Source organism: Tympanuchus pallidicinctus, unplaced genomic scaffold (assembly GCF_026119805.1).
Source record: "Tympanuchus pallidicinctus isolate F22 unplaced genomic scaffold, pur_lepc_1.0 scaffold1, whole genome shotgun sequence".
NCBI classification, from domain to species: domain Eukaryota; kingdom Metazoa; phylum Chordata; class Aves; order Galliformes; family Phasianidae; genus Tympanuchus; species Tympanuchus pallidicinctus.
In genome coordinates this window covers 94,223,999-94,251,608 of record NW_026294618.1, presented here as the reverse complement: position 1 = coordinate 94,251,608, position 27,610 = coordinate 94,223,999, and the positions used below count along the sequence as shown (strand labels likewise).

Sequence of the window (27,610 nt, the reverse complement as noted above, 5' to 3'; positions counted from 1 at the left end):
GGTGAGCCCAAAAGGCTGATCTTCAGTATCAAGATCCGGCAGATAAGCTGTAAGATCTCAAAGAGCTCATGTAGCAGCTGCTGTATTCTATCTCACCTAGCTACAAACCCAACTGACATCTTGTACCTGAACTCAAAACACTGTGTGTTACAAGAACTTCACAATGAGCACAGAGTCAACAAGGGTGAAGAAGGCCACAGGGAAGGAGCAGAACAAAGACATCTCCTCTGGGTCTTCTACTTAGGATCACGCAAGTTCACACACACTTCATTATTCTAAAACACAGCCTCAGTATTGCTATTCTGGCCCATGCAGAGCTTTCCTAAAGTCTGAATCCAACTATGTCACTGATATTGGATTCCCTTCATGGATTCAAGACGTGGCTCCTAACAGAGCAATCAAATCGCAGAAACACTGTAGATGACTTAAGTTTAGATGTTCATTTTCCATAAACAAAACATAAACAAAAACCCTGTAACTTGGGATAGGTTTCAAAATTTGAAATCCACAGGGCTCCTCTGAAGTGACAAGTTCTGGTGTTTTTGTTTTTTGGGGTTTTTTTTTTTCTTCCCTTTTTCTCCAGTGGCAATCCCCAAAGTGTCAGGAAAACTGCATAAGAATCTCTGTCTTTCAGTGGCTTCAGCATGTTTCTGTTGGCATTTCTGGGCCTGTCCCTCAGAGAGTGTGAATCAATCCTCTCGGATTGCACTTGCAGCACACAACATAGCACTGTTGATATTAGAAGTCCTGTCGAAAAAGGCCAATGTGCGTTCCAGCTCTCCTGTGACTGCCAGCATCCTGTGCTGAAAGCCACGGTAGTACCTTGCTCGACAGGCTAGGCTTTTCACAGATCCCACAGTGGCTCTGGTAGATCAGCGCCGCAGTCTGAGAAAGAATGCATGCTTGCACTCCTTACTGTCCAAGGGATAATATTTGTCATAAAAATCCAAAATGTATTCTTCAGTCTTAAATCCAAACTTTTGGTAGAGCAGCATGGCGGGGTTGCTTGCAGAGACGTGAAGGGTTACATCTTTGCCCATGCAGGTCTGGCAGAGGAGGAGGGAAAAAAAAAAAAAAATCATCACAGCAAGAGAATGAAAAGCCTCTGGGGAAATGCGGAGGTGAAGAGATTCATCAGCTTTGGTATTTAAGTTACTGAGAAAATGTGAGAAAAATCCTAGGCCTCAACACAGACATTATCACACACAGCACCAGCTGAAACATGAAGGCAATACTGCTCTTCCTCAAAGCCTTTGTTTCTGGGAAACACGGACTCTGACAATGAAATCAAAGCTTTGGATTCTCATCTGTAAGCTTCCCATCGTCAATTTCTAAGTAATTGTTAATTAAAAATAACCTCAGTGTACTGCACTAATCTCAAATACTTAGTGACAACAGCCTGAAGAAAAGACAAAACACGCCAAAGGATCAAGTGCTGTGCTCCTCCCCATTAGCAAACAGGGCTGAACTCTCTGGGACTGTGCTATAACGCCAGTGCACCTCTGGGCTGTCACACTGGAATTCCTCCACATAACACCCAGCTCCTCTCCCATCCTGCAGGGCATGGCACGCATCTCCTGAGAAGGCAAGAGAATTCAGTTCTGACAGCAATTGGCATTGCTGAAGTTACCATAAAGATCCAAGGTCATACTGGGCACCTTTCTCTCTGATAAACTAATAATATCACAGTGTTTCCTGCTTTCCTTTAGTGCTTTAATAGCATCCTATATATGTTGAACATGTGGTAACTTTAAGTAGTAACAGCACTCAAGGAACTCTACACAGCATATCATTCCAAGTGAAAAGCTCTCATCAGGATTTAAGGAAAAGAAAAAAAACAACAAACTGAAATACTCAGGAACCACCTTGGGGAAAAAGAGGCTGAGATCATCAAGAAGATATACTTTGGCACTCTGGGCCAGATGCATTAGAAGGTAATTTCTGCAAACAAGTCCATCATCAAAGCACTACTTGCTTCAAAGCATTTTTTGTTAGATTATGCTGTTCCCAATAAATCATCCCCAAAATAAGCACATTGATCTTTACCTACTGAGAATGAAACACTACCCTCCATCCAAACAGTGCACAGAGTTGGCCTTAGCTACAGAGAACAGCCCCTGGTGTCAGCCCATGCTGTCTACCACTGACAAATGTGCAGCAATGCAAAAATAAATCTAACATGAGCCAAACACACAACGGCGATGTCTCATTGCTAGTGAGTCCAATCAGCCTCAGCCCTACTTGGCTCTCCTCAACACGATAAGCTTTTTTGCTAGTTCACCTGAAAGTAGAATTAGAATTAATTGGCTGTGATGGGTCCTAAAAATATTTGTGGTGATTTTGCACAGCTGACTTGCAAACACATCCCAGCCAGGAAAGAGTCCAGCTGCTGGATCCCTGCAAACTTCAGCTCACCTCCCATGCCTGTTCCCACTGGGAGCTGACATCTCACATCAGCTGTCTACAGTTCACAGCAATTTAGTTAAATGCTTTAAGGTGGAGATGTTCAGGAAAGGCAAGGGGTGAATTTAAAATAGATTGCCCTATGTGCTGACACAAACTAACAACCAGTGAGAGGTGGGCACTGCAGAAAGCTTTGTTGGTAGCATTACCCACGGGTGGCCAAGAAGAGCTACTCGCAGTAGAAACTGCTTTTCTGAGGTACAAATGACTGTTTCTACAGATCTGCTAGAACTCATTCTCTCTTTAACCAAATAAACATTAGTGAAAGCAGTTTCAATGATGAGCTCTTGCTAGTGCAACTTATCTCAACTAAACCAAGTTAAGGAACACTTCACAACAGCAGCTCTGCCAAGAGAGCTCAGGGAGTGCTAAAACTGGGTCCTGAGGAAGTACAGCTGGGCTCTGATAAGGACATCTGTCTGTACCCTTACTCAAAATTACACTGGCTTTCATGCAATTCAATTCAAGAAAGTAACGGAATTAAGGATACCTTAATAAGAGCATTCATTCAGTGGTTTCATGAAGCTTAACTACTTTAATTTTTAAGGAGTTGTCCTTAGTTAGCTCAGATTAATTTTCCCAAGTGTCCTTGTGCAACAAAGCCTGGTACCAGCTGGTCTGAACAAATATGAATGAGGTTGCAAACACTTATTCTTTATCTTCGACTCCGCTGGATTTTATCCAGCATATTAGAAGTGAAGGAGAACGACTACGATCAGTTAAGTGATTTAACACAACTGCACTGGAATAAGCTTCCAGGTGTAGATAAGAAAAAATGCCATATATACCAACTGCAATATTAGCACTATTTTCCCCTTCCGTTCCCAAATTTACAAGATTGCTGTTATGGGAACTACTGACCACTGGAATAAGCACACCTAATCCCAAAAGACCCCATCACCTCACTAATTCTGAGGACCTTAGCAACACAGTCTTCTAAGCACATTTCAGTTTCTGCTTTTCAAGCAACTTCCCCCCATAAATCTTCCTACATGACAATCTGTGCAGCTATATGAGCAAACAAAGGGCAAGGGGAAAGGGGGAACACAGCACTACCTACTCTTGAACATGTGCACACGTACATACCAGGAAGAAGGGAGAGCTGGTGCTTTAGCAAAGACATGGGATTCTTTTTTTTTTTTCTATTACCTGGATAAGATGATAAATCATGAAGGTTGCAATTCCAGCTCTTCTCCACTCAGGGTGAACAAACAGAAAAGAGATGTAAGCTTCATTGTATTTCACATCTGGCACCATAAAGCCAAAGGCAATGATAACTTTTTTGTAAAGGACAACAACACTGAAGTCTGGATACTGTAGGCATTCTGACAAATCAATTCCTACAAAAAAAGAAATAAACAGTTGAAAGCACTACAAACCAAATGGAAAGCAGGGCTACACTGTCACACTTGCATGGAAATTTAGATTTTTAAGCCCAGTTACTTGATTTCTTCCTCTTATCCATTTCCAAGCCCTGTGACTGACAGATGCTTCAACCAAACACTTAAACAAGATGAGACTTTTGCCACTGATAACAATGGACGCAGCAGTTAGAATGCACAAGAGGGAAAAACCTGCTTACCTGTTCTGGAGAAATAAACTAAAGCCAAATTAGCTAAAGGTAAAACTCAAAAATCAGAAAAGGAATGGTTTAAAAAATATTTTAAAAATTAATAACAATCTCAGTACCCAATTAAACTTTCCTTGGTTTGTATCCTGAGCCGTATCAGCAGTCTGTTGGATCCAGTCCTAAACACGTATATGGATTAAGACACTTGCACATATGCAAATATTTTCTGGATCAGGTCCCAGTAAATCTGGGATCCCCTTTGCCTACGGCTCTTGGGGCCGCAGTAACATTGAAGGACAAGGGCTTACTTCACCCATCTGTGCCTGCCAGCACCAGGCAGACACACACCGTTACTACCGCAACCGGCAAATGCCAAAGGACCTGTCTGCAAGCAAAGGGGAGCAACGCAGAGTGCACCAGCTGGCTTCTGTGTGGAGTTTGTAACCTTGCCCAATCACATGGCTGGTGCAGCCTAAGAGCATCTAGACAGCATGCTAGGGCCAAGCATTTGGCTCACAGCACAGAAAAGTGCTCGGTAATTTGTCTGCGTAGACAAGCCCTACACAAGGTGCAGGATCACACTGTCTATTTCAGCCTCACATAGGCAATCTGAGATATTCCTGTAACAGGGGGTAACAAAACAGCACAGTACGTTCTGCAGTAATGTTTATCACTCATAATGAGATGTGAGACTTCAGAAAGCACTAGGCTTAAAAAAGTGGGTGAATTATTTTCTTGCTCGAGAGTAAGACGGGTGGAGTAAGATGTAGGAGGAATTGATTGGCAATAGGGAGCAGCGTTAATTATCTCAAGGCTGCAATTGACTGTGAAGTGCCTCAGAGCATGTCTGTACAGGAACACCACACTGCCCTGAGTGCTCTGGTGGTGGTGCAGCAGTGCTGTACCCGCAGGAAGACGCTTAGCTCAGTACAGTTTACCACTCGTCTGCTCAGGAGATGTTTCCCGTTGGGGCATGAAGGCACAAGATAGCATGAGAGACAACAAGGAGGAATCTTGCTTCACTTCAGCTCATTTGAGGTAACTACCCCTCAGCTTGTTTCTGCCTTGAGATAAACAAGAAAAGTTTTGACAGGAAGGACTTAGAGATGTGTAAGAACTAAGGTCTGGACTCACCCCACCTGGGGAAGTGCCTATGACTTAAGAACTCAGTCGGTGAGACAGTCTCACTACTAGAAGGCACTGAGTGCACTGAAGTGCACTAAACACAGTTCAATGACAGTGCACCTGATAGGTCAAGTTGACAGCTGGCCTTCATGATCTTGTAAAGTCTTTTCCAATCTAAATGATTCTGTTTCTCTGAACACCACTGCTATGACATCCTCACAGCCGTGCATCCCATCCCCAGCTAATCAGCAGCTGCACCAGCCCAGCGTAAACTAAACCTCTGGTGCCCACACAGACACTGTGCTTTACATCTCCTGCTAAAATAGATCAAGGTGCAATAATATTACAGCCCCAACCTCAGAAAATTTACACCTTGGAAAAGATTTTGAATTTTAGAGACTGGGAGTGTCAGCTTTCTGATTTAATGATGCACAGTCCCTAGTAGGGTGGAACACACCCACGCTCCTTATGTTAAATAAGACAAGGTGAGTCCTGAAAAGCTTGATGAATGCACAACCCAACTTGGCCAGAACTTCAAATGCATTATCAAAAGAGGATAGACCATGACAAAAGGGTTCTGTCTCTGTCAGGATTGCCGTATCTTGTGAGTTCCCAACTTGGCATATCTTGCCTTTCACAAGCCATCTTCCCCTGGAATGTACAGTTTGAACAATAAGTAGCACAAAGAGCTCTGATCCTGACTGCAGCTTAGGAGCACAGCTGAACTACAACCAACGTTGAATCATTATCTGCAAATCAAAATGTAAAGCAAACAGTTATTTGGAATAAAGGCGTGGACTGTTTACACTGGGCTTTTCCGAATTACTCTGCAGTGTTGACTTCTAATCAGAAGCTTCACTGCTGTTATTTCACAAGAGTTAGAGGCTACAGTCTAACTGTTGCCCCAACTCCACCCAATAAAGGGCAGCCGCTGCCCCAGGGATCTTACAATTAAAGAGATGATACATAAAAATCAATATTCAAACTCTCTCATACATTGCAAATATCAAGCCTTGAAGAAATAAAGAACACAACACTGAAACTTGTAGCAGTGTGATTCCTAGATTTCACTTCAATGAGCATTAGACCTATGGTATAAAATTGTTTACATTCAGCCCACTCCCAAACCTCCACAGCAAAAGGTTCAACTGGTTCCTTTATTTTAGTAACTGACTATTTCTACTGGCATCAATGATGTTACTCAAAATAACCTATTTCTTTAAGTGCTGTGCTAATTAGGGCCTAATTGCCCAGTTCTAAATGATCTCAAAAGACAAAGACACCAAACCCACGTCTCCATCTCAACCACATTCCTATGATGTCAGATAATGGTTTTTTAAGAACTGAGCCAGACACCAACTGAAGAAAAGTTTGGCCCCAGAATGCTTTCTTTTCTGAATAAAACCACTTCCTTCTTAGAAAACCAAGCATCGAAGGAATCTTACCAGGCCAGAAGAATTCGTGGCACATAGAGTTTATAGTAGGGATGTGATTAGGGCGAACGTAGCAGTAATCAATGGGTGCTTCTGGCTCAGCCTTCCAGCTGAGATCATTCCTGTGTGGATACGCCCAGATTTCTGCCAGCAGCTTCAGTTTGGGGGGCTTTGTCTCATAATCACGCCTGCCAATTAACATGAAAAGCAAACACAGAAGGCAAGTGAGGAACAATGCCACTGCAGTCCATAAAATATTTTCTGACATGCTCTACTTGGAACAAAAGAACAGTCTTCCATTCATGTGGGAACACAGCATATTGCTCAGCAATAGCACTGTTGTGTCAGAGATCCAAAGCACATTGAGGCAGACTTTATGGCTGCACCAAGGATATTATGGGTCTGACCCAAGAGCAGGCACAACTTGCACCTAAGAACCATGGTTCCTCCTCTGCCCTGCTCCCCTTCCCTTGGAGACTCCCCTTTCTAATGCCAGTTTAATTATTCAGCTAAACAAAACTATCTTTCCAAAGTTACCACAGGATACTGAATTGTACAGCAGTGAGCGAGGATGGCTGCCCAGAAGAAAAGCATCCTCTCCCTCAAGAACACCTCTTGCTCAGAGGCCACAAAAGGTAGGCTGTTGTTTCCAAAGTGAAGAGCAAATTCAACCTCTGGCCACCTGTACCTGATGTACGGTTTCAGGACACGAGACGTGTAAGGACTGACAATGCTGTGGTCTGGAAGCAGGTCTTCTGACCCTACCAGTCGATACAGGAACTTTGTTGTCTGCTGTCGATATCCCTTCATGGCAGGCAGCACTGTCTGCACATACAAAAAAAATTCAGAACATTTCAGGAAAACTAGTCAATGACTTAACACAAGGGAATCATAACAAAGAAAAAGGGCTTCTCATTACAACAGGATGATCTGGCCCCCAGGATGACTGTCCCACCTCAGAGGAACTGCAGTGCACTCACAGATTCAGCAGCCGTAGCTCGAGCTGCACTTACTGCACAGCGAAGCACTCCAGGTAACCTCTTTCCTACATGGCATGAAAGAATAGTTGGGTACCACCATGGTTTATTGGGCAGGACTGGAGTACAAATACATAGAAATCTGTGGTACTTATACTGACAGACAGTTGTGCTGACTGAGCATTTCCTGAGGAAAAAAACTGGAGCTTGTGAAATAATCAGCGAGTACACAGCTCCAAGTCATAGTAAGCCTTGTTCACATACATCTTTCAACTTCTCAGGCCAGATATTCAAAAGGTGATGCTGCTGCTTGCAGCAAAAACTCTAGAACAACTAGAGTCAAAGGATCACTTAGATTTAATGGCACTCACTTGGTATCTGTCCAAGATCCTGAAGTCTTGACTCGTAGTTCTGTAGGTCGCTTGCCCTACTGGGGACCTGGAAACACCTTCTTTGGCTCCATAAATCCCATCAACCAAGAGCAGTGCAGCATTCACGACCTGGTCCAAGTCAAAAAGTGGCAGCCCCCTTTCCCTCTTGGCTTGCCTGACTATCAGCTTGCGCCTCAGTCTCCGGGCCTCTGGGGTCATGCTCAGGGCATTGGGACAGGCTTCCAGTCTCTTCAGCAGCAGCTTCTCCTCATAGATGCTAACAGAGGTATGCTTGGGAGCTCTGGGTTTGGCATCCTTTTCCAGCTGTGGTTTCCTCTTGTCTCTTCCCCTCAACTGCAGAGGCGTGTTTGACTCTTCAGGATCTTCACTGTCACCTTCCATCCTTTCTGTTTTTTCTTCTTCACTCTCCACTTCTTGCTTGATCTGCTCAGCTGTCTTCACTTTTTTTCTACTTGCTATCATGGTCCCAGCACCAGCAGTCCCACTTGGGGGAGGCACATACTCTATTCCTGGGTCTATGACTCCATCTCCTTCCATCTCCTCATCATCTGCTCAAAACACCATAATAATCCAGGAAGAAAAACGTAAACACACAAATCCCATTGCAAAAGGGGCTCTTGAAGAACTTTTCTGCTAAGGAACAATACTGTGGGATACCCAACAGACTCAATTTTCTGTATACTTCTAGGCCTCCAGATTTGGGACAGAGAATGCATTAAGGAGTCCAATTTCGGGACACAGAATTGATCCTTCTAAGATACCTCGCAATTTGGCATCCAAAAATATCACACACACTGAGCTGTAAAGCTCAAATATTAAGTTGCTGAAAATTCCTGAACACAATCAAATGGTGAACTGATGAGCTCTATCTTCAGCTAGCATACCCTGGAGAAGCTTTGTTTAAAGTGATGTAACAATTACAAGTCACAAACGAACAGCATTTGTTGCTCTGCAGAATGTGATTCAATGAGTCGTGAGGGAATCACCTGAAGTTGATTCAGGGGAGGTTGAGGTTGGATATAAGGAAAAATTTCTTCTCCAAAAGAGTGGTCAAGCACTAGAACTGGCTGCCAAGGCAGGTGATGGAGTCACCGTCCTTGGAGGTGTTTGAGAAACATTCAGTGTTGTACTAAGGGACATGATTTAGTGGGAAAATATTGGTGGTAGGTGGATGGTTGGACTAGATAATCTTGGAGGCCTTTTCCAAGTTTGGTGATTCTATGATTCTCTGACTACCTTCCTTCCAACAATAAGATTTACTCTCTATCTTCCAGATTAGAATGAGGTCTGGCTCCCCAGGGAACTGCCAGCATTCGCTATGGATCACTAGTCTGCAACCATCTTAACTTTAAAAAATCCTGCAGCTTTGAGAGCTCCTTTTTTTTAATGTCTCCTTCTTGACAACTATGTGCAGCTTATTACTAAGAGAAAAATACAGCAACTCTTACCATGAAACAGGGCCTGTGGTGGCATGACATCAGGGATGAGATCTGCTTCTGAGAGAAGGCTAGGAGTAGCTGAATGCGAGGCTGGCGTGCCAGGAGCGGAGAAATCCAGAGATGGGGAAGGAGAAGGGCTTGTCAGAGGAGTGCGATCTGAAGAGCTCAAAGAAGAAAAGTCAATCACCTCTCCTTTCTCAAGGACAATGTCGGGACGACGGCCTCGACTGGAGAATTTAACAGGAGTGGAGGAAGTGCTACGGTCCAGGAAGCCGGCTGCCTCCTTCTGGGCTCTCCGAATATCCTTGGCTTCCTGAGTGCGAGACCTCTTCTCCTTCAGCTCCATGGCCGATTCAACTGGATTGCGGCTTACCCGTTTCCTGAGACCTTCCACAGTAATGATGGGATCCAGAGGTGGCTTTGAAGCTGCTGAAGAAGTAGCTTGCTTATTCTAACATACACTTAGCTCCTGCAATCACTGTATACGTACTATATAGTGATAAGAACACGCTGCCTTGAAACTTGAGAGGATCTGTTTTCAAGATATACATGAAATTTACTTCAAGGCATATAGCAAAGTCAATGCGTCATTAAAACCTCACTTAAACTCTGTTCTTGCTCCTCTACACTGAAGGGAATTTGCATTTAGCGTGAACAAAATGAAAACAAAATAAAACACTCCCTAGGGTAAAGAAGAACAGAAGAATCACAGATTTCAGTTGCAAAGAAAAAAAACACCACCAAAAAAGCCCACACAGATCTCAAAAGCCTTTAAATGAGTTAGCACACTGCAAAAAGGAAACAAAATATAAAAGGCTTTTCTTTTAAGCAAACTTTTGTCATGTTTTCCAGCTCTATCAGCTCTGGCCCAGCTAGGAATCTATATCCCATCTGGGAAACAGTTACCTTTCGCCTTTAGTGTGGATGCAGACAGCTTTTCCCCTTCAGGTTTCATTGTTGGGGGTTTATTATGAACCAGTTTCCACCACCCTGGTTCTCCAAATTCCTGGGCTCCTGAGCGGAAATACAAGGGGCTCCCCACAGAGAGACAGCCAGCAACTGTGCTCCACCATGTCGAGGTCTTTTTCCTACAGTGGGAGATATGAAAACAAGCGTTAGGTCCCTACTCACCAGCTGTGCCTTCACCCCTAAGCCTCCCCACTGCTCAGAGATGGTAAGGGCAGAGGGCTTCAGGCGCTGACTGACACAGCGGGATTACGTACTCCCTCAATTCCAGTCCTCCAGCAGAGAAAGGATTAAAGAATTTCTTCTCAGAAAAAGGACAACCTACAATCAACAGGCTCTGACAAAGTGCTGCATACCTACGTTCCATAAACGCCAGACAAATTGAGCACAGCGAGATGTTATTTTTCTTCTTGTGACAGTGAGTTGCGATACACGTATCTGATGGAGGACAGGCTAATTCTGCCACTAGCACCCCTGCAGTGCCCTTTAAACCTGGGAGATTAGCATCAAATGTCCCAGTTCAGAGTCTGGAGCGACTAGATCTGGCAAGCATGAACACCACAGCGGCTCCTGAACTGTCACACATATGGTTTAGCTGTCCCTGCTCCACCAGAGGCTAATCCAGGCAAAGAAGGGAACCAACAGACTCAAGCCAGTACTCATTTCATCTGAAATCAATCAGAGCAGGGACTACCTCGCCCATAAGGCAGGTCTCAGGAGGCAGCAGCAAACACTGAGAGGCAAGGCTCCCTGAGAGAGAGACAACTGGCCATCAGCTGCCCTCCTGCCAGAGTCCTGTTGGTTTCCAGAGGGGACTAACATTGCTGGGTACAGAGCAACGAGGCACAGGCATGCAATGAAAGCAAACAACAAATCTGGACAGGGAGAAAAGGCCAATCCTTGAAGCCAGGAGGAAGTCTGTGAAACCAATAAATACACAACTTCCTAGGCTTGCTCAATTCTTTTTCTGCCTCCATAGCACATGCATTAACAGTGACATTTGATTTTGACAGTGGCAGTATGCTTAGAAAATAACACAACATTCACTTACGCAAGGCACAAGACACTGTCACAAGTTACCATTTATGAGAAGGGTTCTCATTCTAACAGCTTCCTCCTCAGTACACACCGAGTGAGAAAGAATTTACTGTACTGTGCAACACCTATTAAGAGCTATTTTATTAAGATCCAAAACAAACTAGAAGACAAAGCCCAGCTTCCCTTTGTCATGAACTTGATCATACAAACTTTGGAGCTGAGGAACAGAGTACTTTGCTGAAGCTCTTTCTTTCAAGTCCAGACAGATGACGTCAGGATTAGCCCATCTGCTGTGAAAATTTAGTCAGACTGAAAAGCTTTGTGGGTTCATACAGTATTTAAATGAAGAAATAACTCCAAAACATATGCAGCTACATGGCTACATTTTTTATTTTGCTTTTTTTCCCCTTCACATTGAGAAATGCTTATTTTTTCCTCAAGATTGCCCCTCATGCCTATATTCAGGTTCTTAGCATTAAATACTTCAATTTTCTGGCTAGCTAGACTCAACAAAGACATCCCTAACTAACCAGGGCTCACGTTGCCCACCTGTATACCAGCTTTTAATTCATTCAGCTCACCAACCAAAGCTTCCAGGACACAGCATGTCTTTACCTGTTTCCTAATAAGAAAGTCCAGTGTTTCTCAATAAAAGCACAAATATCTTCTTTCCATCTGAAGTACCCCTGACGGCCAGTTCCTTCCAGAGACAAATTGTACATTGCCAGCATGACAACCTGGAACAGAAAGCAGTGGAAACCAGTGCACCTTTTCTGCTTCTCCTGGTGAGCTGCACCCAACTGTGTGACGCTATGCACACAAATCTTTGCAGCCTCATAGATATCTTATTTTGCAACATCTCTTAGGCAATTTCTGCAGTCTTTCTTTCATGCTGCCTTTTCTCATCTCTCTATTGTTAGATGAACATTCTTCTGTCTTTTTCCCCCCCCAGAGATTTCACCACCCTAGGGGAATAAAAGCTGCTTAATTACACAGGTTTATGAAGAAACACAAACTTCTGCAGTGGGATAAATCAGTCATATGGCAACTGGGATCTGAATGCAGTGTGTAAGTATGAAGAGTCTTTTTCAAAAGACAAAAAGAATTGTGACAAGCAATCCCACTACCTTATTCATCAGAAACATAGCAATCAGAGTCTTCCCAGATATTTACTGTTGCATATTAAACTGAACGCAGGCTAAACTATGTAAAAAAAATCACATAACATCTTCTAATATTTCTTGGTATGCAAAATTAAGTTTGTCTCCAAATCACAGAATGGCTTGGGTTGGAAGGAACCCCAAAGATCTCTAAGTTCCAAGTACCCTGTCACAGGCACAGGCTGCCACTAAATCAAATACTAGATCAGGTTGCCCAGGCCCCACCCACAAGGACAGGGCATCCACATCATCTCTGGGCAGTCTGTTCCAGCACCTCACCAAACTCTCAGGAAAAAACCTCCCCCTGCCATCTAATCTAAACCTCCCCTCCTTTAGTTTAAAACCACTCCCCCTTTTCCTATCACTACCTACCCATGTAAAGTTGATTTCCAACACATTCATCAACTCCCTTCAAATGCTGGAAGGCCACAATGAGGTCTCTTCTCCGCTTTCTCTTCTCCAAACTGAACGAGTTCAGTTCCTTCACCCTGTCTCCATAGGAAAGGTGCTCCAGCTCTCTGAGCATCTTCGTGGCCCTCCTCTGGAGAGAAGGCTCCAAAAGCTGCGCTTCTTTCCCATGTTGGGGCCACAGAACTCCAGATGGGGCCTCACAAGGGCACAGTAGATGGGGACAGTCGCCTCCCTGTCCCTGCCTAGGGAGACTTTCCTCTTCACCAGTTCTGATTCCATCTCTCCCTCTGACATGCCACCCTCCTTCCATTCTGCTGAAGAGGGCAGAGCATAAAGCTGCTGACTTTGCTCTCTGGTGCACAGTTGGCAACACTGACTTTTTCACCCTGCAGCCCTACACAGGACGCCAGCAGAAAGCACTGCAGAACTTACACCTGATGTTTGAAATGATCTATGAGACAGCACACGACTTCTGTCACAAAGAGCAGAAAGATGTCTTGTATACACCTCCCAGTGCTCAGCATTTGGAAGCACTTAATGCTGGGCAGTAGCTACCACTTGATCAAATCCATTTATGCAAAAGCAATTGGCACTTCCTGCGTGCCCCTCAAAGTAAATCTGCACTCTACTGGGAGCAAGACATGCATCACCCTATCCACACAGTGGTTGCTGTCTAATGCAGAATATTTTGACTGCTCAGGTGTGTAAGTGACTGAACTTGCAGAATCCAGCAAGAACTGTTAGTAAGCAAGGAGCCAAGTTAGAGCTTTGCATTCAGGGAACTGGCAAGCTTTCTGTTTGTGTGCTGCCACCTCACTAGTTTTATATTTGCTTGTATATACAAAAAACTGTTCATGCCTAGAAGCCAAGTTGCATTTTGCTTTTCCAAATTTGCCTGAAGCCATGAAATTCACGTGCAACATGAGTGAGGAGGGAAAAAGAGGAGGAATGTGGTTTGTGTGATTATCTTGCAACTTACTTGCCAAATACTCAAATTCTAATCTGCAGGCAATCCTCTACTAATTAATTTCTGCAGTTCACTCATATGTTTGTCATCTGTACCCAATCCTCCTTTTCTAGGTAATACATACATAACAAACAACAATTCTCTAAAGTGCTGTGGTCGTTCTCCTGGCACAGACATTGTACTTACTTGTTGCCAAGTTAATCTCAGCCGCTCAAATTGTTCTTTCCCATCTTCTGAGCAATCTGAGCAAGTAAATCTGAAAAAGTTATCTCCTTTGAGATAGCTGAGCTGTTCTCTCAGTTGACCTAAAATCAATAGGCAAAAGATCACACTTTCAGTCCTTTCATACAAAGAAAAGCTGCAAAAAAGATCTGGATTCCCTACAACATCAGGCAGAAAAGCACTTTTGCCTTTTCCTAGAGTTCAAAGACCCAAGCAGTACCCAACAAGTGCTGGCACAAGCTGTAATGTAAGGTATGGGTTCATTTTACAGTTGCAGCAGCCAGCAGTGACTATCAAAAAAGCACAGGCGTTAGAAAGTCTCGTTCTACTTAGCAGAAGAACACAGCCAAAGGACTTCCTCCACATTTTTCATTAGTTTTTGCTTCCCAAGAATAATCTATATGTTGCAATAAATAGCCATTTTCCCCATTCTACTTGATAACAAATAACAAAAAAAAAACAGCTGATCTGCTAACCCTGCAAGAAGTTTGAATAAATGTCATCTACTGGGGTAGAGACAAATATAAAGCAGCACACATTAAAAGCTAAATGTTCTAATTCTGCTTCAACAGCAAACAATGGACAAAAAAAAAAAAAAAATCAGGATCCCTAAATGCAACAGAGATGAAAGAAAGCAAAATCAGAAGAGAGGGAAACAGAGGATTATGGCACTTCTGAAATACAGGAAAGGTCTGCCTCTAAAAGCATTCCATCTCTTTCATTACTGCTCTGGGGATTTGTTCCACAGCAACAAGAGGAACATCTATCTTTGTAAAACAGAGCAAACTGAGTGTTAAATTGAGTGCCCTGAGATCTCATGCTACCTTTAACTCTATTCCTTTTTATTATTATTATTAATACATTTCAAGCTAATATGTCCCACTGTCTGCACAGCATCATTTTAACAGTACTATGCTGGCTCCACCACATTACTAGCAATGCTTACACCATGCCTTGAGGGATTTCTACACTAGACTTGTGGCAAGTTCTAGGATATTAATAAGGGCAGCTCTGATACAGCTGTGAAATAGGTGTCACAATGAAGAGTTCCATAATGCTAAACACAGAAATAATAAAAACACAACAACTAGATAACAAAACAGCAACAAAAAGCAGTGCTTAGCAATACCTAGGTTTTGGATCTAATAATAGAACCAACTGCTTAGAATTCCTAATGTAAAGCCTGCTATTTTGGTAGCAGCATACATCTTATGTCAAGCAGCAACAGCAAAGGGATCTAGTTATCTAGCTTGCTCCAAGCACCTCCCAAAGCTAGACACACTTCTGCAAAAGCTAAATTAAATTCACATTATCAGAAAATCATTAGTGCTGAGATTTATCCATATGCTACACACATGCAGCAAGCTAACTAGGGAAGAAAACAATAAAAAAGAGAAGTGGCTCCACATCCAAAGGGTTCCTCCACAGACCTTTGCAGAAAGAGTTCTTTATTTGAGAGGACTGAGAGGACAACTCACTTGGCCAAAGTCCCTTGGCATGCCAGTGACAGGCCTCAGGACAGCATGTGCACTTCTGATGTCCTATCCTTGTTTGGCAGTAATTAGAGCAGACAGCCCCCCTTCTTGCAGGGAACACCAGCTAACGACACCCACACAGCTCATGGGCTGAGGTGCCCAACACACAGAACAAGCAGCATGAGGCAGCTGGGCTCTGTGCTACACCTAGACAGCACTTTCACCCCATCCCCAGGACATAGCTAACTGAAAGTCACACAGAGCAAACAAGACAGCACAGACACCTTGTAAATCACAACCCTGGTGATGCCAATTGCACTTGGGAAAGGCTACAAGAAACAACAAAGCCAGCCCTCTTACTTGCTGGAATCCACTTCTGGCACTTCTCGCAGTAGTAGGACATCTCCTCCATCCAGGACGCATCACCTTCATCACTGTTCAGTGAGTCTCCACTCTGGTCATGGGATAAATCCACCGAGGCCTGGTCCTCAGACTCTACAATCAGGAGGGTTTCCCCTTCCACCTCACCCTCCTCCAAGCCCTCCGAAGTCGAAGTCCTCGTGGCTTCATCGTCATGGCGGCTCAGCAGCCCGCTCATGTGGACGTTATTAGCCATCCTTCATGGCCTACAGCAGGATGGGGTTTGCATGAGCCCGTCCTCCCCGCATTCACAAGTCCATCCACACTGAATGTGCCACGTCTCCAAAAGTACTGGTGATGGAAGAAATATTTTGTGTGTGCCCTATGGCTTTTGGTACAGGAATACAACGTGGCTGAAAGAAACAGTCTTCCACAGCTGATCTTTGTTTACTGAAATACTTGAAAGTACTTAGAATGCAATCATCACAAGTGCCTTGAATCAAACCTCTAACAAATCAGGTCCCACCTAGGACTGCTGGGATCCCTTTTCCATTAGCATCTTCTCTCTTTCTTCTGTAAGCTGCTTTGTCAAAGCAATCTGCTCTTCCAGCAGGCGAATGTTTTCCCTTTTCTGATTTTGTCGCTCCAGATCTCTGAGGACACCACTGTGCAGCCTCTGAAAGCACATGGGACAGGGTTTATCACAGCCTGTTCGATCGTGAACTTGACCAACCCCACCTGGGCTCCAGTCCATCTTGCAGGGCTGCTCACCGTGCCATACTGCCTCTGCAAACCTCCTACAGCCATAACGCCCTGCAGTGCACTGGTAGCTCCCACACCGTGCAGGATGGACACAACCTGTAACAGTCGGGTATCTCTGCCCAAAGCCTCTACCCAAAGCCAAGCAATTTCTCCAAAAGTGCCATTCTGCTTGGAGAGAATTTGGTGGCAAAATAAATTTAAGGAAAAACCGCCATTTTATCTTGATTTGCTTATGTCTCACTCTTTATTTTTTTTAATTATTATTTGAAAAAAAATAAAGCTAGTAAACTCTCACTGTAAGGCTGGCTGAAGATCCACAGCCTGCTTACGCCAAGCTCTTGAAACAGCAGGGCACTTCATTTGCAGGCTGTACTCTTATCCAGAACATTTGTTATACGTGAGACACACGGCACTGATGAGCAGTTTGCACACTGACAGCTAAGTCACCAAGCAGATGTAAACAGCCTTAAGAAGACTGCAGCTACTCTTTTGTTTCCTACTTACGCTTTTCTGTCTCTGCTACCCATAATCACAGAACGGTTTGTGTTGAAAGGAACCTTTAAGACCACCTCGTTCCAACCCCTGCTATGGGCAGGGACATCTCTCCCTAGACCAGGCTGCTCACAGCCCCATCCAGCCTGGCCTGGAATGCCTGCAGGGAGGGGCATCCGCAGCCCCTGGGCAACCTGTGCCGGTATCTGGGAAGGCACCCGGCAGGTTTTTGCCGGGCACCTCTGGAAGCCGTGAGTGAGAAGTGCATTTTGGGAGAGAGAAGCTCACAGCAGCGGCCTCATCAGGTGCCCGAACCAAAGGCACCTGCCATCGGTTAGCAAACGAAGCAACAGCTGCAGCACACAGAAGGCGCAAAGGGCTGCGAGCCCCATCCTGACAGCGGTACAAATACGCGAACGGACGAGAGGGCATCACACCGCTCCGGGCCGGCCGGCCGGCCTGCCTCCCCGCTCCCGCTCACCTCACGCTCCCGCCGCTGCTGGACGTGCACGGCCGCGATGGTGGTGGCGGAGAGGAGCGCGGTGACGAGCAGCACCGCCCGAGAGCTCCTCGACATTGCCGGGCACGCGCACGACCAACAGCCGTTAGCAGCGCCCGCCACAACCGCCTGCCCGCCGCGGGGGAAAGGCGGGACTGGGGGAAGGGGGGGGGTGAAACGAGCCCGCCCTGCCGAGCGCCGAGCGCGTCGAACCGCCGCCGCCAGCCCTGAGTAGCGGAGGGCCGAGAAGGTCAATGCCATCCTTGCTTGTATCGGCAACAGTATAGCCAGCAGCAGCAGGGAGGGCATCGTCCCTCTGTACTCAGATCTGGTGAGGCTGTGCCTCGAGTGCTGTGTTCGGTGCTGGGCCCCTCACTACAGGAAAGACACTGAAGCCTGGAGTGTGTCCAGAGAAGGGCAATAAAGCTGTGAGGGATCTGGAGCAGGAGCCTTAGGGGTAGCAGCTGAGGGAGCTGCGGTGGTTCAGTCTGGAGGAGAGGAGGCTCAGGGGAGACCTTACTGCTCTTACAACTGCCTGAAAAAAGGGTGTGCTGAAGTGGGAGTTGGCCTCTTCTCTCAGGTAACAGCAATAGGATGAGAAGGAATGGCATCAAGTTGCACTAGGGAAAGTTCAGGTTGGATATAAGAAACATGAGTGGTGAGGCATAGGCACAGGCTGCCCAGGGAGGTGGTGGATGGAGTCACCATCCCTGGAGGTGTTTGAGGAAAGGCTAGATGTGGTTCTGAGGGACATGCTTTAATGGGCAATATTGTGGGAGGTGGGTGGTATGATTCTATGATCACAGGAGGGTTGTGGACAATGGCTTTATGTCCAGGTAAAGGCTGGCGATGAGTGCTATCCCCCAGGATTCTCTTCTGGGACCTGTGCTCTTCAGCATCTTTAACAGTGAGCTCTAAACTAAAAGAGAGGAGATTTAGATTCCATATTAGGGGGAAATTCTTTACAGTGAGGCCCTGGCACTGCTGCCCAGAGTAACTGTGGGTCCTCTATCCCTGGAGGCACTCCAGGCCAGGTTGGATGGGTCCTGGGCAGTCTGAGCAATTGGAGGCAGCCCTGCCCATGGCTGGAGTTGGTGAAGGGGCTTAAGGTCCCTTCCAACCTGAGCCATTCTATTGATTCCATGATTCTGTGTTGAGTTGCTGCTTTCAACTCACAAATTCCTTACCACCAGCAGATGGGAGGTTTATTGTGAGAGGCGGTCTTATCCCTGACTCCTTCCTATGCTTTTTGTCCAAGTATTTGCCACTGCTGTCTGTCAGGTGGGAACACAAGGATTTTCAGCTCCTCTAAGACAGGCTCGGCTATTTCCAAGTAGAGCATGGAGGTGCTGCACTGTAGTCAGCTTTGATGACACTAGTGGGGACCTTTGCTGTGAGAAGGTGGCCAGGGCACATCCCCTGAGTAGAACCGGAAAACTGAATGCATGAAGCCAATCCTTCCTTGTTATAATCTTCTTCATCTGTCTGCTGAACAAATGTGATTAAAATGAAAGGTAAAATTAGTGGAAATGATAGCATTTCAATTTAGTATAATAGTTTTGCTCACGTTTTTATGTTTACTGTTATTAAGACGTGCATAAGTGCTTGTAGCACAGCCAAGGCCACCGGGTGCCAAGAACAGGGTTGGGCCAGATGTAGAGCGGGTGTGAGCCAAGGCACAGTGCCTTTGGCACCATGGAGGGGCACAGCTTGCCCAGCTGGAAGCCAAGTGCCTCTGTGTGAGCCTGGCATTAATCACTTCAGGGCCCAAAACCCCAGACAGGGAAAGTTGAGGCTGTGGTTTCACAGTGGGGAGTTCTGGCTCAAGGTGTTCCCATTTTCCTCCCATCCCTCCTGAGGGCCAAGGGTTGCTGCAGTGCTCACCTTCCCCAGGGTCAGTCTGCTGTGGTCTACCATTCTGGATAGTTGTTGTCCTTCCATGCTCAGAGTAAGCTCATTGAGGAGATGACCTTTTGGAAAACCAAGCTAGCTGTGGGCTAGACTGGCAACTAGGTCTGGCTTAAAACCCCGCAGCAACTACGTGGAAAAGTCCCCCTTTCTTTTTGTGTAAAGCTGCTCTCCAGCTGGATGGTGTGGACAGGCAGTGTGCATACAGCCAGAGGCATGATGCAGGGATGGAGAGCAGGAATGGCATTGGAGGGAGGGAGACTGAAGTGCCCTGCAGTGATACTGCTGGGGAAGCCTTTCAGCTGGCGATTAGCACAAGGGGAAAAAAAGAAGATTTCAGAGTTACCTACAACAAATACAACCTTAACCACCCACGAGCCATTGCAGAGACATCTCACAGAACTTGTGGTGCCACTGGTGGTAGCTTATTGCAAGGAGTCAAGCCACACTGCTCTGGAGCAGAGAGTGAGATGAGATATTGAGCTTGTGCTGAGGGAAATTGGCTCAGAAGAGCCTTTTGGTTTTTTTTGCTGGCTCACCTGGTTTCTCTCCACTTAGGGTTTCCTCGAATAAACACCTTGGTTTGCTAATAGAGGGTTCCTGGCGTGTTGCGTCTGTGCTATTCTTTGATGTCCTATTTCCTGTGCCTCTGTTCCTCCTTTGCTAGCCTGGGCATAGCAGCATGCATCATCTCCCAGAGAAGGGCTTGCAATTCAGCCAGGAAAGGGTTTATTCGCATGTGAAGGAGGCTGTGAAAAGCTAGAGGCCATTTCCCTCCTGGGCAAACAGCTCAGATCTCTACAGTTATCTTGAATAAGCGTCTGAAGTCAATGCTTAGAGGGCATTTTTATCCCGGTTTCCTAAGAAAACGAAGCTTGTGCAACCTCTGTGCCTCATTCACCCCCTCCCTTCCCCTCTGTTCATGCACAGGCGTCTGCCAGTCTCCCAGATGAGGCCGCGTTGGAGTTTCTGTGTCAGGAAGGTTTCTGTGTTCATCTGCCAGTTCCAGCCCTTTCGATAGGCGTGGAGGAGTTCTTGCTGTGCTGTGTGTGAAGGCGTGGTTACACTGAAGCTGGAGAGCAGGGTGAAGGTAAGGGTGGCTGCAGCACCTTAATCCATCCACCAGAGAATCCAGCCCACAGGGCTCTCACTTGCAGCTCACCTAGCAGGTCGTCAGCTGCTGCAAATCCCCAGGAAAACCCCATGAGATGTTACAGGAATGGATACAAAATATGAACTGAATCCATTTACAGGATTGATTTGCAGCCTGAACACAGCCCCAGTTGTCCCACCTCTCACTCCCAGGGACAAACCAATCTACAAGCACACAAAGCATCATGAGTGAAAACCCTGAAGATGCGTTTCCCTCTTTGCAGAGCCAGCTCTTCCTCCTTACGCAGCAGTTGTGCATACCCTCAGCGCCCCACCAAACAGCCAGAAGGAAGGCAGAAGGTTCAGACCCCACCCAAAGTATGCATGATCCCCTTCACACAGTAGAGCCCAACAGGGCTTTCCAGCGCTGCAGGCAGGAATGCATCCCCCAACTGCTGTCCTGTGTGCATGCAGCCAGAAAGAAGGCTCAGGAGGATGGAGATGAGTGAGCAGAGATTTCTGAAAGGGAGAGAGCCTCTCCTACTGCTGTTAGCACTGATTTTCTTACTACATCAGTACTAACAACAGTGACAGAAATTATCATTACTGTGTTGCAGGCATTTTTTTCTCACCGCAATACCGTTTCCCTTCTAAGAAATGTAAGGATCCCCCCAACAGCTGCAGACCCGATTGCTGCAACGTGGACATTGCTCAGGTGCAGCCTACCTGGCCAGGCAGCCCTTCTCCCCATTGGATTTGCAGGGCAGGGAGTGTTGCATCATCAATACGAAAAAAAATTCAAAAACAGAGGTGGGAAATGACAATATATTAAGGGCTTTCTGTCCCTGCTCTGTAATTAAGAGGGAGGGCAGCCAAGGGCTTCTCTGCATGCAGACTCCACAATCAATATGAATGAACGAAATGCACGCACTGAAAGTGTGTTATTTCAGCTGGGTGAGCTCCTCTCCAAACAGACGAACGTGTGCATAACGTGGGCTGGTTTTACTTTCCGCCAGGCACCAATGAAGTGAATGCTACCAGGGTGTCTGTGAGGGGATTCCACGAGCCCCTGCCCCCCTCCCACAGCAGCGCGGATAGGTTGGGCTGCTCATCCCACAGTCTGACTCCGCTAAGATCTGAATGATGAGGAAAAAGAGAACGCCCAGGCGGAAAGCAGCCCGCTCTCTCGATTGCAGCAAAGAGCAGCGCAGGGCTCTCTGTAAAACAGTTACTTCTGATTTTAATTTGCCTGCGCGTTTCCTCCTTCGAGGGGAGGGCAGGCAGGGCAGGCGCCGCTGTGAGCGCTGCCGGATTTACAGCCACCGGCGCACAGGTTGGCCGGCGAGCCCTGCTGCGCCCCAGGTAACCCGCGGCACGGGCCGGGCCGCCGTTTCTTCCTGCTTTGCCCAGGGCACGGCTCTCCCGCTCCCTACCCCACCGACTGCAGCGTCGGGGGGCTTTGGGGTGCTGCAGCGGGCGCCCGGATAGGGAGCTCCCCAGGCTCCCGGTGGTGTGGGGAAGGGCGGGTGAAATGCAGGTCGAGGCCAAAGTCTAGCAGCGAGGCGGCAGGAGGAGGATGTGAAAACAGCTCTTTATAATTATATTGGTGGCAATTTCACAGACCCTTGTCCGCAGACGGAGCGAGGCAGGCAACGCTGCTGGGAGGCTGCTGTGGGCAGGGATGCCAAAAGGCGTGGGGTTTATGTTTTTTGTTTTCTTTTTTAAACAATTTTTTATTTTTGGTCTGGTAAACATTATAAAGGGCATCGGTGATAAAAACCCTTGTGCAAAAAGGAAAAAAAGAAAAAGAAAAAAGAAAAAGAAAAAGAAAAGAAAGAAAGAAAGAAAGAAAAACGTTGTCAAAGCAATTCTGAGAGAAATCACTCCAGAGCTTGCATGACAAAGGTGGCCCTGCTGGAAAAAGATCTCGTCCCCGTCTGAGGCACCCCCACCACTGCGATTCCCTGAGGACGGGGATCGCTGCTGGGGCCGTGGAGCTGTTTGGAGCCGCCCAAACAAACTGGCTTCAGCGGGAAGCTGGGGAGGGGCAAAGGTGCCCCTGGTTTCCCTGAGCCCTGACTGAGAGCAGCCCTGCTGGGAGCGGCACCTGGGGCCATTTGCAGGTAGCGGGTGCCCGTGCTGATGGGTAACAGCTCCGGGCATGTTGGAACAGATGCTGTGCCTCAGCACGGGGGAGCAGGAGAGGGAAGGCTCTGGCCCTGACCTGAGGATCAGGCACCTCAACAGCCCCTGGCCCAGTCGGGGGCAGACCAGGCAGTGGGGATCAGTGGTTCTCAGACAACGTCTTTTCTTTCCACTGCTGCAAACACCTCGGGATGTTTCCTGAGCACCTGAGCCCAGCCCAAGACAGTTATTTCTCTCTCCATCTCATCCTCATCTCTCCTTGTTGCTCCTTTGTGTCCACCCGCTTGTGAAGGGAATGCACCCACCGCCCAGCTGCTCTCTCCCAAAGGTCGACTCCCACCCATTTGAAATGGTAAAGAAGTGTGACAGGCCCATATGCATACAATGGGTTTTATTGCAGCTGTTCGTCCTGCAGGAATGAGGAAGTATCTCCCTAGCCCCAGAGATGCCATTTGTCCTTTGGGGATGGAGATTTTCTCCCTGAGCTGGAGGGGGATGTTAGATGTGGTCGGCAGGGAGCGCAGCCTGGAGCCTGCCCCGTTATCAGCTGTGCCAGCTGCAGGAAGTGGGGCTCATTATTTTTAGGAAGGGGTTGGCTAGGTCATACCCCAGCCTTCTTCCACTGGCAGCAGCCTTCTTGAGGAGAGCTTCAGGCAAGCAATGCAGGGAAAATGTGGCTTTTGGGGGATATTTCCTGGCGTTCACATGGGTGGCATGCGCCATCCAAGCAGAGACGTGGGGACGCAGAACTGCGGTGGTGTGGAGAGCTGAGCAGGATGTGATGAGGGAAAGAGTGGTGCTTGGAAGGAAATAAGGAGTACAAGGTTTCCATATGCTACCCTGCCTTGAGCTGCCCCTTCAGCAGAAGCTCTTTGTTCTCATGGGTACTGGCACCTCTGTGCCCAGTGGGACCCAAAGCCCACCAGCACTGCTCCTGTGATCAAACCAGCCCTGTACCAAGCAAGAGGAGAGAAGGGACAACACCCCGCCTGAGAAGCCATATAGATATATGTCCTGCCTACAGAGCAGGCAACCATCTCCTGGCACCTCGGTGGGTTCTCTGGTGTCTGATGAAAGCTATGCTCTTGGTGAATCCTCGCCCAAGCATGGTGGGAACATGAACAGGAGTGGTTTCTCTTTAGCATGCATGTGTGAGGAGCTCATGGCTGTGTGACGCTTGGCAGCCACACACGCACTGCTCCAGGGGCACTTGGAGGCGACAGTGGGAGCAGCTGGGGCTGCTCTGGGTGCCTGAGGGAGCACAGCCACGGCGAGTGGGTGGCAGGGAGACAGCACTGAGCTGGGAGAGGAGCGGACGGATCGGTGCGGAAAGACAGGGAGACGCTGGGAGTGGCAGGGGCTGTGGGAGGCTGGGAGCCAGTGAGTCAGCGTGGCGGGGCGCTTGGAAGCACGGCAGGGCTGCTGCAGGCCCAGCGCCACGTTCTCCTGGCTGGCACCCGCTGCTGCCCTCCTTCATGGCTCAGCCAAGGTGAGCAGATCGCTCTCCTGGTTGGGGAAATGCTGTGGCCTCCTCCTGAATGTGTGGCACACCTAACTGGGGCAGACGTGACAATGTGGCCTGGGAGTGGTGCTGCCTGGCGGCCGGGCCACCTCTGTGAGCAGGATGCTGCTGGGGACATCACAGCTGGGGGTGCTGTTCACATCTCCTGCGCCCAAACAGAGGACCATCTGTGCTTTAGGTGACATGTCACATCCACACATTCTCCATCCAGCCTGTTTGGCTCAAAATCGAAAGAAATCACCAGAAAGCACTGTGCATCACTGGCGTGGAGCTCATCCCCTCAGGCTGGTGTCTCTGTATTTCTAGGTGGCATGATGATGGCCACGCTCAAACCTTCTGTCTGTAGATAGACCTGCGCCCTCACCACTCACTTAACAGCAGACAAATGCCTTTGCTTATACTTATTTGCTTCTTTTCCCATGTATTTCTCCCTCCACTCCTTTCCTCTCTGCCCCCTCCAACCCAGTCCCTCCCCTTACTCTCCAGACCCAGGTCTCAGCTCTTGACCTTGCCTTTCCCACTTCCTCTTGGCATTATATGGACCGGCACGGGGCTGGCAATGAGGACAGCCCTCTACCAGGGACATGAGCCCATCCCCATGCAGGGCTGCATGCGGGAGGGATGTGATTGCGACAGCGTCTCATGGCTGCTGTGCAATGTTTGATCCCATCTTTCCCTTTTCATTCCCAGATGATTTGAGTCAAATGAAGCCCATTTTAGTAGTCAAATATGTAAGGGTGGGTCCCATTGTGCTTTGACCCTACGGGGCGTTTTGTACGTTTAATTTGATTTACACCCAAAATGTTAATATGACGTACCGGATTTTCTCCCACACCCAGCTAAGGCTGAAAATTAAGCAAGGTCCCACAGAAAGGTTGGTACCACGCAGTCTCGTTAGCACTGCTATTTGTTAAGCAGTTACAGTGCTCGGGCTCTGCATGGCTTTTCTCCCACAGCTGATGGGGGAGGACGGAAGCTGCCCTGTGCCACATCCATGGGGCTGCTTTGCTGGGGGGAGGCACAGCCCCAGGGTACTGCTTATGGCACCACATGCATTTGCCTACAATGGTGTTTGCGGGGTCATGCTGAGAGCCTGCTCCCCAGGCTCCTCTGGGTTGAATAACAGCATGAAGAAGCTCGCCCATCACCACCATGGGCCCTGGTCCTCTTGCCTTGCCAGAAGCTGCAAGACCACCACTGCTGGGCACACTGCAGCCCTGACCACTCATTAGGGCTCCGGAACTGGCCATAATTATAATTCCTGATTTAGCCATGTGAGTGAGTGCACACATGGTGTGGAGCACCCAAAGGGAGCTGAGTATGTCCTCCGGTACCTTACTGAGTGGGGACCTCAAAGCAGGGATTGAAAAAGGCAAGAGCATGATGAAGCAGTCCCAGAGAGCTCTTGGTACAGGAGTGCTGTGATTAATGACATTTGCTGCCTCTTTTGGCTTAAAAGACAAGGAGTGGTTAAAATAAAAGAAACCTCAAGTCGAAAGCCTTGCAAAAAATCAATTAAAACCTGTGTAGTTTTATCCTGACCTGGAGCAAAATCTCAGACATAACAGAGAAATCACTTAGCCTTAAAGAGAAGGAAAGGAAGAGCGTTCCTCGTGGTATCGCTGAGGTGCCCTGGGGCACACTGGGTTCCACCTCCCCTGGCACCACAGGTCCTGCAGTCCCTGTGTGTTGAGCTGCCCTGGGTGGCTGGGGGGTGACGGTGGCACTGAGGGGAACAAAGCTGGGCACTGTCCCTCAAAGGCAGCTCCTTGGATAGGGCTTCTCAGCTCTTCCCTCTGGGCGCTATCAGCAATGGAGGCTGTGAAGACAGGTGGTGATGCTCTCCTGCCTCACTTCTACCAAACCATAGAATCACAGAATTGTTCAGGTTAGAAAAGACCCAAAGATCACCATGTCTGACAGTGAGCTCATCACCTCCACTAACCACGTCCTTTATCTCCAAATTTCCAACACCTGCCTGGGCATCCTCTGCTTGTGTTCGATCATGAGAATAAATGTATCCTAATATCCAATCTGAACCTCCACTGGTTCAGAGGACCTCCAACTGAAGGCCATCACCTCTTGTCCTACCACTGTTACCTGGGAACCCAGGCCAACACCCACCTGGCCACAGCCTCCTTTCAGGCAGCTGGAGAGAGCAATAAGATCTCTCCTGAGTCTCACCCAGACTGCACCATCCCAAAGAGCAGCTCCCATCTGGGAGCCTGCTGGGCGGCTCTGCTCCATCCTTAGCCCACAAGGGGCTTCAGTCCCACTGGGGACATGAATTGAACACAGATCTTCAATTTGGATGTTTCATTTGGAGGCACGTCCTTTTCAGAACCTTCAGGTTTGGCTCTCAACACCAAATCCTTACCCTGGTGGAATCAGCAGCAAACCCACCCTGACCCCCCTCCTCCTCCCTCCCATCATCTCCCTGTGGCATTTTGCTCTGGGAGGAACACGGCAACCTTGAAGGAGAGCGATGCCTGGAGGCCCCTTGGCACAGGGCAGCGCCATGGAGATGTGCGGGGAGGAAGGACTGCGCGGTGCCAGGCGCAGGGCAGGGAGCACCCAGAACGCTGTTCGGTGCTCAAGGACACACCACGCGCGGGGCTTTGCTGCGCTCAGAGGCTCTTCAACGCTGTTTTGTGGGTTTTCTTCTGTTTCTTTTGCTTCCTTCCCCCCAACCCGTCCTCTTTTCTTTTGTTTCGTTTCCACTTCGGGAAGAGGAGAGAGGACAAGAGACAATTAAAAAAAAAAGGGGGGGGACGAGGGGCGAGAAGTGAAAAGTCGGAGGCCTTGACACGTTTTTTACTTTAAATAAATGAATAAAACAGAATAAAGCTTTTCCATCTTTTGTTGTTGTTTCCTTTTCGCTCGCAGAAGGAAAGCCGGTGGTGAAGCTGAGTAACGCCGAGAGCCGCTCTCCTGCCCGCTGTCGCCCCGAGGGCACGGCTGCCCCGCACAGCCCCGCTCTGCTGGCTCTGCCCCGCACCGCCCCGAGCAGCCCCGCACACGGGGCCGGGGGCACCGCCGCTCTGGGCTACGGGAGGGTAACGGCGAGCTGTTCCCCCGACTCCTCGTGAGCTTTTTTTATTTTCTTTTCTTAATTTTCAGACGTTAAATTCTTTTGCAAACATTCATGCCTTAGGAAGGGCTGGAACAAAGCTCAGCTGCTCCAACCGGTCG

General features: G+C 47.7%; 2 protein-coding genes across 3 annotated transcripts; both read right to left on the bottom strand.

Annotated features, from left to right (window-relative positions):
- Positions 1 to 589: 589 nt before the first annotated feature.
- Positions 590 to 16,515, bottom strand: KAT14 (lysine acetyltransferase 14). Of its 2 annotated transcripts, none has more exons than XM_052672187.1 (10): positions 15,999 to 16,515; positions 14,128 to 14,246; positions 12,019 to 12,140; positions 10,306 to 10,487; positions 9,409 to 9,828; positions 7,940 to 8,508; positions 7,280 to 7,416; positions 6,604 to 6,779; positions 3,613 to 3,803; positions 590 to 1,046 (listed from the first exon to the last, which is right to left on the bottom strand). In XM_052672187.1, the coding sequence occupies exons 1-10, from the start codon at positions 16,252 to 16,254 to the stop codon at positions 873 to 875; spliced, it is 2,346 nt and encodes a 781-aa protein (XP_052528147.1). In that variant the 5' UTR covers positions 16,255 to 16,515; the 3' UTR covers positions 590 to 872. The 2 variants fall into 2 exon arrangements, with proteins under 2 accessions (XP_052528147.1, XP_052528153.1); XM_052672193.1 differs by having other exon boundaries at positions 9,409 to 9,825.
- Positions 16,516 to 16,524: 9 nt separating this feature from the next.
- LOC128075540 (protein PET117 homolog, mitochondrial) lies at positions 16,525 to 17,919 on the bottom strand. Its single transcript, XM_052672383.1, has 2 exons — positions 17,734 to 17,919; positions 16,525 to 16,674 (listed from the first exon to the last, which is right to left on the bottom strand). The coding sequence occupies exons 1-2, from the start codon at positions 17,827 to 17,829 to the stop codon at positions 16,525 to 16,527; spliced, it is 246 nt and encodes an 81-aa protein (XP_052528343.1). The 5' UTR covers positions 17,830 to 17,919.
- Between the last annotated feature and the right edge of the window lie 9,691 nt (positions 17,920 to 27,610).

What these genes read in the sequence shown, in the direction of transcription:
- LOC128075540 (XM_052672383.1), bottom strand. Translation starts at nt 17,829, where the DNA reads ATGTCGAGGAGCTCTCGGGCGGTGCTGCTCGTCACCGCGCTCCTCTCC. An exon ending in AGCAGCGGCGGGAGCGTGAG is followed by an intron (nt 16,675 to 17,733) that starts GTGAGCGGGAGC and finishes ATGTGCTTTCAG; the next exon opens with AGGCTGCACAGTGGTGTCCT.
- KAT14 (XM_052672187.1), bottom strand. Translation starts at nt 16,254, where the DNA reads ATGGCTAATAACGTCCACATGAGCGGGCTGCTGAGCCGCCATGACGAT. An exon ending in GTCCTGAAACCGTACATCAG is followed by an intron (nt 6,780 to 7,279) that starts GTACAGGTGGCC and finishes GTTAATTGGCAG; the next exon opens with GCGTGATTATGAGACAAAGC. An exon ending in TGATTTATCATCTTATCCAG is followed by an intron (nt 1,047 to 3,612) that starts GTAATAGAAAAA and finishes CTCCTCTGCCAG; the next exon opens with ACCTGCATGGGCAAAGATGT.